Below are 13,119 nucleotides of genomic sequence, written 5' to 3' on the forward strand. Positions count from 1 at the left end.
TCTTAAAATACAGGACGGGTGTATGGAGAAGAAGGGGAAATTGTGTGCACACAATTTAACGTTGTTTCTTTGTGAATATATTGCTCTGTATTTTGTTGTGATCATATGCATGTGTGAATATATACTTCAACATAAGGGAGTTGATTTACTATTTGGTTTGATCTTGATAAGTGATATACATAAAGTTATAGAGTTATATCAGTGTTTTTGTGTTTGTTGTGTGTTAAACAAATGTCACAAAGGTGTTCTGAGTGTATTACCATCTTAAACTGAGAAAGAGACCTTTATTAAGAGAAGGTACTCCAAGGGTTCAAATGTTGAGATTCAATATACAAAATAATTTTGTATTTGAAGAAGGTTCAACAGTAAGAGGAGTAATACGTATTATAAGTATCATTGTGACATTAAGGATATTGTGAAATAATTATGGGAAATAAATTAGGGAAGGAAGTTCCCGAAGGTGAGCGGGACCAACCTTCCCCCTATGATTTTGTAAAAGACACTTGTGGGGCAAATTGTGTCGATCCTTTTTGGGGAAATGTACAAACTCGTGCACATCAGTTGTATCTTTCAGGCTTGGGGTCATTGGGACCGTGTTCCCTGGAAGATTGGGAGGAGGTAATGAAAATTTGTGGGACGCATAATCGACACAATTACCCCCCGGGTGACACTGGGATTGTAAATATATGATGAAATGTTGTAAAATGTACTAAGGGAAAGACAGGGAGAAAGAAGTGAGGGAAGCAAAGAGGCTAGAGAAAAAAAAAATCAGAAGAACTAGCTATAGCATTACAAGAAGTAGAGTCTGTGGGTCAGATAATCCTTCGTTCTGCAAACAAAGAGAAGGAACCCTTTAAGGCCCTTCCTTTGATCACGATCGGTAATACTCAGGTTCAGATCCCCCTCCCTGTCGGCTAATATAAGGGACACCTGCCCTAAACCTAGAAAGGATCCCAGAGCTGCTGCAGCTTTTCTAAAAAGCTATTGTACAGGAGCTAGGATTCGTGCAGAAGATCTCCAAATCATTATTCAAGCAGAATACCCTGAAACCACGGTTGAATTTGATGTAGTGGCAGCTTTTATCACAGCAGATCCCTATGACAAACCTGAAGGGTGGGATATTTTTTGGGGCCAACTAGGACTAGCTTGGCAGAAAGCATACAAGTGTACACACTATGTTGTCTTGCAAACAAAATCCAGGGGAAGATTTTTACTCATTTTTGGTTTGTCTACATAAAATATATCACTCACTGATTGTAGGTTTATCTCTTCAGAATGTACAGAGGGTTGCTCAATGGGTATTAATGGAACTGATGTCCAACATAAAGTGACTCCTCCATTACAAGTTAGTACATTACAGGACGAACCTGTTACAACTATGTGTTTTGCTGTTTTGACTGACTGACCTTTCCCTAATGGGAAGAGACTTAATGTCTGCTTTAAGAATCAATATAAGATTTGACCAAGAAGGTGGATTGACAGCAAAGTCTCCACTATGTGACTTGATTAATCCTAAATATCACAACTTCAGGGGACATTACATGCTTCTACCTAGAACACTAGAAAATCACACAATTTGGGCTAAGGACAAAACCTCTGTAGGACATCTTAATCGTACACCTTACTCTCCTACTTTCAAACCCAACACAATATCACACTTCCAAAAACAATATCCCCTTACAGAAGAAAAACTGCAGGGCATTTCACCATTGATTGAAGAATACAAAAAGGAAGGCATACTAAATGAAATAGTTAGTTCATGGAACACATTTTTTTTTTTTAGTGTACCGGTTGGGGAGGACGCACAAAGGATCTTTGGTTTTGTTTGGGGCCGGGTCAATTGGACACGGCTCCCACAAGAATTTGTTGACAGCCCAGCAGCCTTCTCTTTGGTATTGAAATGATCCCTTGACGACTGGACACCTCCTCAGGGTTCCATACTGCTTCAATATGTAGATGACCTACTGCTGTGTAGTGAGAGCCAGGGACGCTGTGAGTCCAACTATGAGCATCGCCTCGCCTCAGAAGGTCATTTGGTGCCTTGCAAAAAGATCCGATGATGCAGGTCGCAGGTTGAGTATTTGGGGTGTATAATCAAACAAGGGGAACGTTTGGTGTCACCGGCTCGGGTCAAAGTACTTACATGCCTCAGTCTCCCGAAGGAGAAGGCCGTGCTTCTCTCCTTCCTCGGCTCGATTGTCTACTGCAGACAATGGATACCTGATTGCTCACACTGGGATTCGATCCTTAGAGCAGCTACGTTGTTGGGCTCTCCAAAAATGATTAATTGGACTGAAGAAATGCTACAAGCATTTACCACCCTCACTGCGTCCCTCTCAAGGGCATCTGCATTGGGTCTTACCCGTGCAGGTTCAGGGGATGCCCTCTTGCCTTCAAGCTCTCGGGGCTTGTGCAATGGCTGTAAAGGAGGCATCCAAATTAACATTGGGAGGGCAGACAACATTATACACAACACATTCGGTAGTTCACCTTATGCAGAACATGAGTACTCAGCACATGACAGCACAACGTACAAGTGGCTATGAAGTTATACTCTTTAGCACACAACATCTTGACATCAAATCATGCTCAGAGACAACACCACAAGTCAGGTTTCTACACTCTCTCTTGTATCTTTCAGAAACTGATCCTATTCTTCAACATGACTGTAATCAACAGCTTTTAGAATCTACTTCTCCACATTCTGATTTAACCACTTGAGCCCTGGACCATTATGCTGCCTAAGGACCAGAGGTCTTTTTCCAATTTGGCACTGCGTCGCTTTAACTTTTAATTGCGCGGTCATGCAATGCTGTACCCAAACGAAATTTGCGTCCTTTTCTTCCCACAAATAGAGCATTCTTTTGATGGCATTTGATCACCTCTGCGGTTTTTATTTTTTGCGCTATAAACGGAAAAAGACCGAAAATTTTGAAAAAAAATTATATTTTCTACTTTTTGTTATAAAAAAAATCCAATAAACTCAATTTTAGTCATACATTTAGGCCAAAATTTATTCGGCCACATGTCTTTGGTAAAAAAAATGTCAATAAGGGTATATTTATTGGTTTGCGCAAAAGTTATAGCGTTTACAAACTAGGGTACATTTTCTGGAATTTACACAGCTTTTAGTTTATGACTGCCTATGTCATTTCTTGAGGTGCTAAAATGGCAGGGCAGTACAAAACCCCCCCAAATGACCCCATTTTGGAAAGTAGACACCCCAAGGAAATTGCTGAGAGGCATGTTGAACCCATTGAATATTTATTTTTTTTGTCCCAAGTGATTGAATAATGACAAAAAAAAAAAAATATATTTACAAAAAGTTGTCACTAAATGATATATTGCTCACACAGGCCATGGGCCTATGTGGAATTGCACCCCAAAATACATTCAGCTGCTTCTCCTGAGTATGGGGATACCACATGTGTGGGACTTTTTTGGAGCCTAGCCGCGTATGGGGCCCCGAAAACCAATCACCGCCTTCAGGATTTCTAAGGGCATAAATTTTTGATTTCACTCCTCACTACCTATCACAGTTTTGAAGCCCATAAAATGCCCAGATGGCACAAAACCCCCCCAAATGACCCCATTTTGGAAAGTAGACACCCCAAACTATTTGCTGAGAGGCATGTTGAGTCCATGGAATATTTTATATTTTGACACAAGTTGCGGGAAAGTAACACTTTTTTTTTTTTTGCACAAAGTTGTCACTAAATGATATATTGCTCAAACATGCCATGGGCATATGTGGAATTACACCCCAAAATATATTCTTCTGCTTCTCCTGAGTACGGGGATACCACATGTGTGGGACTTTTTGGGAGCCTAGCCGCATACGGGACCCCGAAAACCAAGCACCGGCTTCAGGATTTCTAAGGGCGTAAAGTTGTGATTCCACTCCTCACTACCTATCACAGTTTTGAAGGCCATAAAATGCCAAGATGACACAAAACCCCCCCAAATGACCCCATTTTGGAAAGTAGACACCCCAAGCTATTTGCTGAGAGGCATGGTGAGTATTTTGCAGCTCTCATTTGTTTTTGAAAATGAAGAAAGACAAGAAAAATGTATTTTTTTTTTCTTTTTTCAATTTTCGAAAGTTTGTGACAAAAAGTGAGGTCTGCAAAATACTCACTATACCTCTCAGCAAATAGCTTGGGGTGTCTATTTTCCAAAATGTAGTCATTTGGGGGGGTTGTGCCATCTGGGCATTCCATGGCCTCCGAAACTGTGCTAGGCAGTGAAGAGTGAAATCAAAAATTTACGCCCTTAGAAAGCCTGAAGGCGGTGCTTGGTTTTCGGGGTCCCGTACGCAGCTAGGCTCCCAAAAAGTCTCACACACGTGGTATCCCCGTACTTAGGAGAAGCAACAGAATGTATTTTGGGGTGTAATTTCACATATTCCCATGGCATGTTTGAGCAATATATCATTTAGTGACAACTTTGTGCAAAAAAAAAAAAAAAAAAAAGATTTGTCTCTTTCCCGCAACTTGTGTCACAATATAAAATATTCCATGGACTCGACATGCCTCTCAGCAAATAGCTTGGGGTGTCTACTTTCCAAAATGGGGTCATTTGGGGGGGGGGTTGAACTGTCCTGGCATTTTATGCACAACATTTAGAAGCTTATGTCACACATCACCCACTCTTCTAACCACATGAAGACAAAGCCCTTTCTGACACTTTTTGATTACATGAAAAAATATTTTTATTTTTGCAAGAAAATTACTTTGAACCCCCAAACATTATATATTTTTTTAAAGCAAATGCCCTACATATTGAAATGGTGGGTGTTTCATATTTTTTTTTCACACAGTATTTGCGCAGTGATTTTTCAAACGCATTTTTTGGGGAAAAAACACACTTTTTAAAATTTTAATGCACTAAAACACACTATATTGCCCAAATGTTTGATGAAATAAAAAAGATGATCTTAGGCCGAGTACATGGATATCAAACATGACATGCTTTAAAATTGCGCACAAACGCGCAGCGGCGACAAAATAAATACATTTTTAAAAGCCTTTAAAAGCCTTTACAGGTTACCACTTTAGATTTACAGAGGAGGTCTACTGCTAAAATTACTGCCCTCATTCTGTCCTTCGCGGTGATACCTCACATGCATGGTGCAATTGCTGTTTACATTTGACGCCAGACCGACGCTTGCATTCGCCTTTGCGCGAGAGCAGGGAGGGACAGGGGTGCTTTTTTTTTTTTTCTTTATTATTTTTTTGCTTTTTTATCTTATTTTTAAACTGTACCTTTCATTTTTATTTTTTTTAAATTAATTTTATTGTTATCTCAGGGAATGTAAATATCCCCTATGATAGCAATAGGTAGTGACAGGTACTCTTTTTTTTAAAAATTGGGCTCTATTAGACCCTAGATCTCTCCTCTGCCCTCAAAGCATCTGACCACACCAAGATCGGTGTGATAAAATGCTTTCCCAATTTCCCAATGGCGGCGAAATCTAAGTCATGAAATGCTCGTAGCTTCCAGTTTCTTAGGCCATAGAGATGTTTGGAGCCATTCTGGTCTCTGATCAGCTCTATGGTCAGCTGGCTAAATCACCGGCTGCATTTTCAGGTTCCCTGTTGGGACAGGAAAGCCAGAGAAAAACATGGAAGACAGTGGGGGGGGGCATTCCCTCCCACTGCTTGCAAAAGCAGTCTAGAGGCTAATTAGCCACTAGGATTGCTTTTACATGAAAGCCGACCGCTGGCTGAAAAGAATGATACCAAGATGATACCTAAACCTGCAGGCATCATTCTGGTATAACCACTCAAAGTCCAGCAACATACCAGTACGTTGCTGGTCCTTGTTAGGCATATATTGTAAACTTTTTTTTCATGCAGCCTGTGGGCTGAATGAAAAAAAGATATTTATCGGTGGGTATGCCCACCATTAGAATACCTCCCTTCATCCACCCACTTCTAATGATGGGCATACATGCACCATTTATATATGCCGAAGCATGGGGGCATCCTCCCGCAAAAGGCAGGAGCAAATTGCTCCTCCACCCACTGCTGCCCCCACGCTTCGGCATATATGCTGAAGTATGTAACTGTGGTGGTGAAATCACCTCCGACAGCGCTGGAGTCACGGCTTTATATATCGTGGGAGCAAACGCTGTTGCTGTCAAGATAAATAAATCCGCGCTGCAACTGAATGGCGTACCTGCTAAGCAAATGATGGTTAACAATAAAACAAAGTAACATTACAGTATAACAGTAAGACTTACCATACCTGCAAAGCAAATACAAAAAAAAAAAACATAGTAAAAAATAAAACATTTAACGCAACCTGTGCCTAAAATATATATATATGCCGAAGCATGGGGGCATCCTCCCGCAAAAGGCAGGAGCAAATTGCTCCTCCACCCACTGCTGCCCCCACGCTTCGGCATATATGCTGAAGTATGTAACTGTGGTGGTGAAATCACCTCCGACAGCGCTGGAGTCACGGCTTTATATATCGTGGGAGCAAACGCTGTTGCTGTCAAGATAAATAAATCCGCGCTGCAACTGAATGGCGTACCTGAAAACAATAAAATGGTTACCAACAAAACACAGTAAACGGTAAAGTATAAAAAATCTGAAAAGCAAACATGGTAAAACATAATAACAATAAAACATTGCAGAATAGAATAGAGTAAAAAAGAGCAGAACAATAGAGAGAGAGAGAACAATAAAACAACAACTATTTTTGGTTTTTTATTTTATATATTTTTTTGTGTTTTTATTTTTTTTCATTTTTTTTTAGTAACTTTTAACTTTTGTAACTCGTTCCAGGTTTGGGTCTCTCAAAATGCAATGGCATCTTGGGAGACCCTGTGTTAGTGTGCCTAGTCTGTGCAGTGCTGAACCCTACGCTAATACTCAACTAATGTATGGTAGCGTTCAAAGCATTCACCCATGCAAAGACCAGGATTGCCAGGACAGGAGGGACAATAAGACCGGGTGTCACGCCTAAATCCGCGCTTGCTGCAGACACGACATCTTTTTTGGGGGGCTCGTTGGGTAGGGGTACTCGGGATGGCATAAAGAAAATGCCGCTCATGCAGCCGGCTTACTGCATTTGGTTGGGGAAGGTGAGGTAGAGCACCGTCTGGAAACAGAAGGGCTCTGACGATCTCTTCCTGGAATTTAAGGAAGGATCCAGTCTGTCCTGAAGCTCTGTATAGCACATGAGCGTTCAGCAAAGCCAATTGAAATAAATAAACAGACACTTTTTTGTACCAGCGTCTGGCCTTACGGGCAACTAGGTACGGCGCCAACAACTGGTCGTTGAGGTCCACCCCTCCCATATTAAGGTTGTATTCGTGGACACAGAGGGGTTTCTCCACAACACCAGTCGCCGTAGGAATTTGGGTCATCGTGTCTGCATGAAGGGAGGTGAGAACGAAAACATTCTTCTTATCCCTCCACTTCATAGCGAGCAAATTATTATACTTCAAGCAGGCTCTCTCCCCCAGCCTAAGACGGGAATCTACAAGCCGCTGGGGAAAGCCCCGGCGATTAGGTCGCACGGTGCCACATGCTCCAATCTGCTGATCAAACAAGTGACTAAAAAGTGGCACGCACGTGTAATAATTGTCCACGTACAAGTGGTACTCCTTTCCGAATAAGGGTGACACCAAGTCCCACACTATCTTGCCAGCGCTTCCTATGTAGTCAGGGCAGTTTGTCGGCTCTACGTGACTATCTTTGCCCTCGTAAACCATAAAACTATATGTATAGCCTGTGGCCCTGTCACAGAGCTTATACATCTTGACCCCGTATCTGGCACGCTTGCTGGGAAGGTACTGTTTGAATGACAAGCGGCCAGAAAATTTAATCAGGGACTCATCAATGCAGACAACTTGATGGGGGGTAAACAAGTCTGCAAAACGTTGGTTGAAGTGGTTTACGAGGGGCCGAATTTTGTAGAGCCGATCGTATGCAGGGTCTCCACGAGGACGACAGAGTTCATTGTCGTTGAAGTGCATGAACCGCAAAATCTGCTCGTATCGTGCCCTAGCCATGGAAGCAGAGAACAAGGGTGAATGGTAAATTGGGTCAGTGGACCAATATGACCGCAACTTACTCTTTTTATTCAACCCCATGAGGAGGGAAAGGCCCAGAAAGGTCTTAAATTCGAAAACCGTAATTGGTCTCCAATCTCTGGCAAGGGAGGACTGGGGATTAGCGGCGATGTGTTGACCAGCGTATAAATTGCTTTGGTCCACAATAGATCTATAGAGATCTTCGGTGAAAAACAGTGAATAAAAATCCAGTGGCGTAAAGTCAACTGTTTCCACCTGAATTCCGGGTTGGCCAGTGAAAGGGGGAAGTACAGGTGCTGCAGAAGTGGTGGGTTCCCATTGGCCAATGCAGTAGGAAGGGCACTATGGGCACGATGGGCCTGTCTTTGTCTTCTTGGTGGCAGCGGGACACTACTAGTGCTTGCCACCTCGCCAGCTTGAACTGCACTTATGGGACTCGCCACGTCACCACGTGATACTGCAGTGCTGGATGTACGACCAGGGTGTACTAGGCCGCTGGTGCTTGCCAGTTCACCAGAAGGAATAGCGGCGCTAGTACTTCTCTGCTCCATACGAGAGCCCTGCGGTTCTTGCACTTCAAGGACAGAAGAAGATTGGGGTCTGGTACGCCTGACCTTAGCAGGGACCACAACTCTGTCGTCAGAGCTATCTGTCATGGAGCCGCTGTCCTCTACAGGTTCGTATTCTGAGCCTGAACTTGACAGATGAGTGACTTCCTCTTCACTATCTGTCATACTCAGAAACGTGTAGGCCTCTTCACTAGTGTACCTTCGATTTGCCATTTTGGGCTCTAAATTTAGGGGTACACTAGTGAGACTCACAGGCAAAAAAGCTCCTGACTGTCAGCGACTGTATCAAAACGCTACCAAAAAACTGTTAGCGATCGCAGGGATCAGGCCTGACTCTGCGAACGCTGCAGTTATGTGTGCTTAGTGTTTTGTAAGTGTCAGTTAACGATCGATACTGCACTTGGGTGGGCTGGGCTGGGCTGGGCCGAGGAGCAAAACGCAGGTGCTAGCAGGTATCTGGGCTGATCCCGCTAACACTGCGTTTCAGGGAACCCTAAACTGCTGGGGAGTATAGATCTGATCGGATCAGATATCGATCCGCTCAGATACTATAGCACTAAGGGAGGTGTATGCTGCGTGCGTGGGTTTTAGCGGTACTGGCGCTAACCTGACGCTGCCTGGGGCGACGCAGACCTAAGCTGACCCTAAAAATGTAATTTATATCACCGCCGGGCAATTAGGGGGTTAAACCTTTATAGGGTAATAAACGGCGGGTGCCCTAAAACTGTAATAAACTGTAATAAACTACAAAAAACAAACTAGCTAACCAGCGTCACCCGTAACACTTATACGGTGATCGCTGGTGAAAGGGTTAACTAGGGGGCAATCAGGGGGTTAAAACCTTTAGCAGGTAGTATATGGGGGTCCCTGTCGCTATAAAACACTGACAGCGAACCTATATACTTACCTCCCTAACTAGCGTCACCTGTGTCACTAATACAGCGATCAGAAAAACGATCGCTTAGCGACACTGGTGACGGGGGGGTAATCAAGGGGTTAACTTTTATTAGGGGGGGTTAGGGGGGTACCCTGGACCTAAGGGGGGGTACCCTAGACCTAAAGGGGGCTAACCTAACTGCCCTAACACTTTGTTTGTAACTGACACAAACTGACACCAATGCAAAAAAAAAAAAAAAATGCTATTGGTGTCAGAGTGACAGGGGGTACAGGGGGGTGATCGGGGGGTGATGGGGGGTGACAAGTGTGCCTGGCGTGTTCTACTGTTAGTGTAGTGTTGTGCAGACTTACTTGATGTCTTCTCTCCTCGGCGCCGGATCAAAAAGACCGACTCGAGGAGGAATGACATCACTTCCTTTCCCTCTGTTTACATTACAGAGGGAAAGGAAGCATTCTCATTCGCCGAGAGCGATCGGGAGGGGGTGGCCAACAATGGATGGCCTCCCCCTCACCTCTCATCGCCCGGGAAGAAATGGCAACCGCCTCGGGCACCGGGGGGGGGACCGATCGGACCCCCCACCCGCGGAAGGCAAATCACGTGATTTTGCCTGCCCGTGCCACCCTGCCGACGTAAATCGGCGTGAGGCGGTCGTCAAGTGGTTAAAAGACACCCCAACCCTTATTACCTACATGTGTTTGTAGACGATAGCTGTACACGTCCTGACGATCACACATACAAGACTGGTTACTCTGTTGTCAGGCTCCCAGACAATATCTTAGAAAGTAAACCACTGCAAGTAACTTCAGCGCAACTCCTCTTTGAAGGACAGGATGTGAATGTTTACACAGATAGCACGTGGACGCTTTATTGAAACACTCCTTCTTCCTTGCCACGTTAATGTAATTAAGATTCGTGGGCACTCATATGATAAAACTGAAATAGCAAAAGGGAATGCACTCGCTGATAGGTTGATTTGATAGGTATTCAATGGAAACTACACATCCCTTATCATCCCCAAAGTGCAGGAGGAGTAGTAGAAAAGATGAACAGAAATATTAAAGATAAACTAAAGAAAGCGACAGGAGGAACTTTGAGAAACTGGTTAGATTTTCTTCCCACAATACTTTTCCAAATCCGTACCTCACCCCATTCTAGAAACGGCTTATCCCCTTATGAGATATTAATGGGAAAACCAACACAGAGGAAATAGATAGAAATAGGAGAGGAACCTAATCTATATTCTTTACAGGAAGAGTACGTGAAAAACCTGGTAAGTAGCTTTACAGAAAATTATGACAAGGTAGCTGTCACCTTTCCTCCTCTCTCCACAGAACCAACATATCCTTTTATACCCTGAGACAGGGTGTTGATCAAGCAACTAGCAGCAAGAAGATCTTCCAAAGATCTTTTGAAGTATTGAAAGTTGCAAGAACAGCAGTCTTGACTGACCAGAGCCCACAATGGATCCACAAATCAAGGATAAAGAAAGCCCCTGATCACTGAAAACTATACATGACCACAGATGAAACAATGGAACTCTAATTCTCTCAATAACAGGAACCCCCTACAGACTCTGGTTCCCCCCCTGTTCCCCAAATGGGTGAAGTGACTTGCCAGATTCTTTTTCCCCCTTTCCCCCCACTAAAAGAAACTTATCAATCGGCTTTTTCAATGACATGTATAATATGTTCTTTTGTTTCTATGCTTTACACAAAACATAGATGGTATAATGAATAATATTGGTGATCAATACAGACTTTTCGTCTGTTATGATCAAAGGAGGGAATGTAAGGATGTTAGAGTGCTGCTTTAAGATATGTTATACAAGAAGAAATGTATTTTGCTTTCTTATGCAGAAAATTAGAAGTGCAAAGATGATTTGCGAGCTATCTACTTGAACAGGATGTACGTGTGGTTAGCCTGACATTTTAATATAGACAATGAATAACAAAGTTATAACATGTTAGAAGTTGGGTGTCTGGAACATTGGCAGATTGCCTAGCATACGTGGTCACATATATATATAAACTTATATCTAGATATAGCCTGAGGGATATCTATAGGCAGAATATGCAATTTATGACGTTTTATGCTTATTTTTTCATAAAGTCTATGCTTCAATCTCATTGGCTGATAATAAGAGGGAGGTTTTTCTCTCTCTCTCTGTAAGTGTATAAGATATATGCAAACCCAGTAAATCATTGTAATTTTGATTCACCATCCCATGTGTGTGTCTGGATTACCCGATCGATCAGAGAGTTCTATCCATACACCCATAGGTCCAACCCGGGTTCAAAGGAGAAATAGGGGTGGCTTAAGTATAAGCCGTTAATAAATCTAAATATGGATATTCTGTTAACCTATATCAATTGCATCTAATTGTACCAATTTATGGACAGCAACTTATTTGTTTGTTTTAAACAAATAAAAAGGAAGGAATGGCGCAAAGACGGGTACAAGCACTGTGTTATGGGGCTAATAACAATACATGGGGGACCACGTGTTAAAAAAAGAAGGGCTATGTACACAATATAATCTATAGTAGAATAGATCAGCCTAAAAAGAACAAAGTCCCGGTATAAAACAAGAAGTCCCTAGAACAGTAAAACCGTAGCACTGATGGCAGCTCCCTTGAGAGTGAAGCAGACTCTGGAAGGCAAGGTAAAAGAACAAAAAGGGGCGCCTACTAAGTGCAATATGTGTAAAACGACGGTTTATTAATAGTATAATCAGCCAAATGGCTACTCGCATGACAGTAGTGGGAAATAAGCATGGGTGTATCTCAGTAAGGGGTGTGCAGTCACTCTGTAGTCCGGGGATACATCCTGAGTGAGGTCCCAGTGCGCTGAACTGCTCCTAGATGAGATGAGGGGATCCGGAGGATGGAGCCAACCGACCTGCATTCTCCTAGGCAGGGGGAGCGTATCAGCCGGCCTGTGATGGTCCCTGCCGGTGTTCTGCCAAGAAAGTTCCCCTCGGCGGATAAGGACCCCACTCTACTGTGCAGGCGCAGCGCTTGCGCAGTAGGAGCCGGCGGAAATAGCTGAAGCCGAAAAGAATAGAAATCAGCTGTACACGGCGCCTGTAAGAGGGCCACTCGCGGGCTCGCCACGCTTCGCTCGCCACGCTTCGGGCACGGCCTCGCTTCGCTCGGCACTTTTTTATTCTCCCTCTAGGTCCACTTGGATGGTGGGGCTTCAACCTGGACCTAGGGCGCAGGCGCCGTGTACAGCTGATTGAAGTTTTTCAGCTTCGGCTATTTTCGGCGGCTCCTAGTCGTTCGTACTGCGCAAGCGCTGCGCCTGCTCAGTGCAGGGGGGTCCTTATCCGCCGGGGGAACTTTCTCTGCAAGACACCGGCCTGTGTGTTGCTCAGCGGCGATGTGCGTGTCAGCCTGGAACGCACTCGTTCCGGAACCGGAAGTGATGTCGGGGCATTTCAGATGACGCATTTCAAAGCTTCCACTTTTTCCTCAGATCTGATTGGTAGTAGGGGCTATCAGTCTTATATAGACTCCCGGGATGGAGCACAGCAAAAACATAACGCTAATTGCTATTGAATAAGAGTCACTGGATTATCAGCATACACTTGATTACTGTCGGCAA

The 13,119-nt window shown here is 43.7% G+C and overlaps 1 protein-coding gene across 1 annotated transcript in view; it reads left to right on the plus strand.

Moving 5' to 3' along the window:
• The window catches only part of LOC141141324 (uncharacterized), a 128,587-nt gene extending 116,811 nt beyond the window's left edge, over window positions 1-11,776 (plus strand). The window contains exon 6 of the mRNA XM_073628997.1: window positions 10,846-11,776. Within this exon, the coding sequence (XP_073485098.1) occupies window positions 10,846-10,871 (26 nt within the window). The 3' untranslated portion in view covers window positions 10,872-11,776. The remainder of the gene's footprint in view (window positions 1-10,845) is intronic.
• The last annotated feature ends 1,343 nt before the right edge of the window (window positions 11,777-13,119 follow it).

The sequence above is a fragment of the Aquarana catesbeiana genome, linkage group LG04, assembly GCF_042186555.1.
Source record: "Aquarana catesbeiana isolate 2022-GZ linkage group LG04, ASM4218655v1, whole genome shotgun sequence".
NCBI classification, from domain to species: Eukaryota; Metazoa; Chordata; class Amphibia; order Anura; family Ranidae; genus Aquarana; species Aquarana catesbeiana.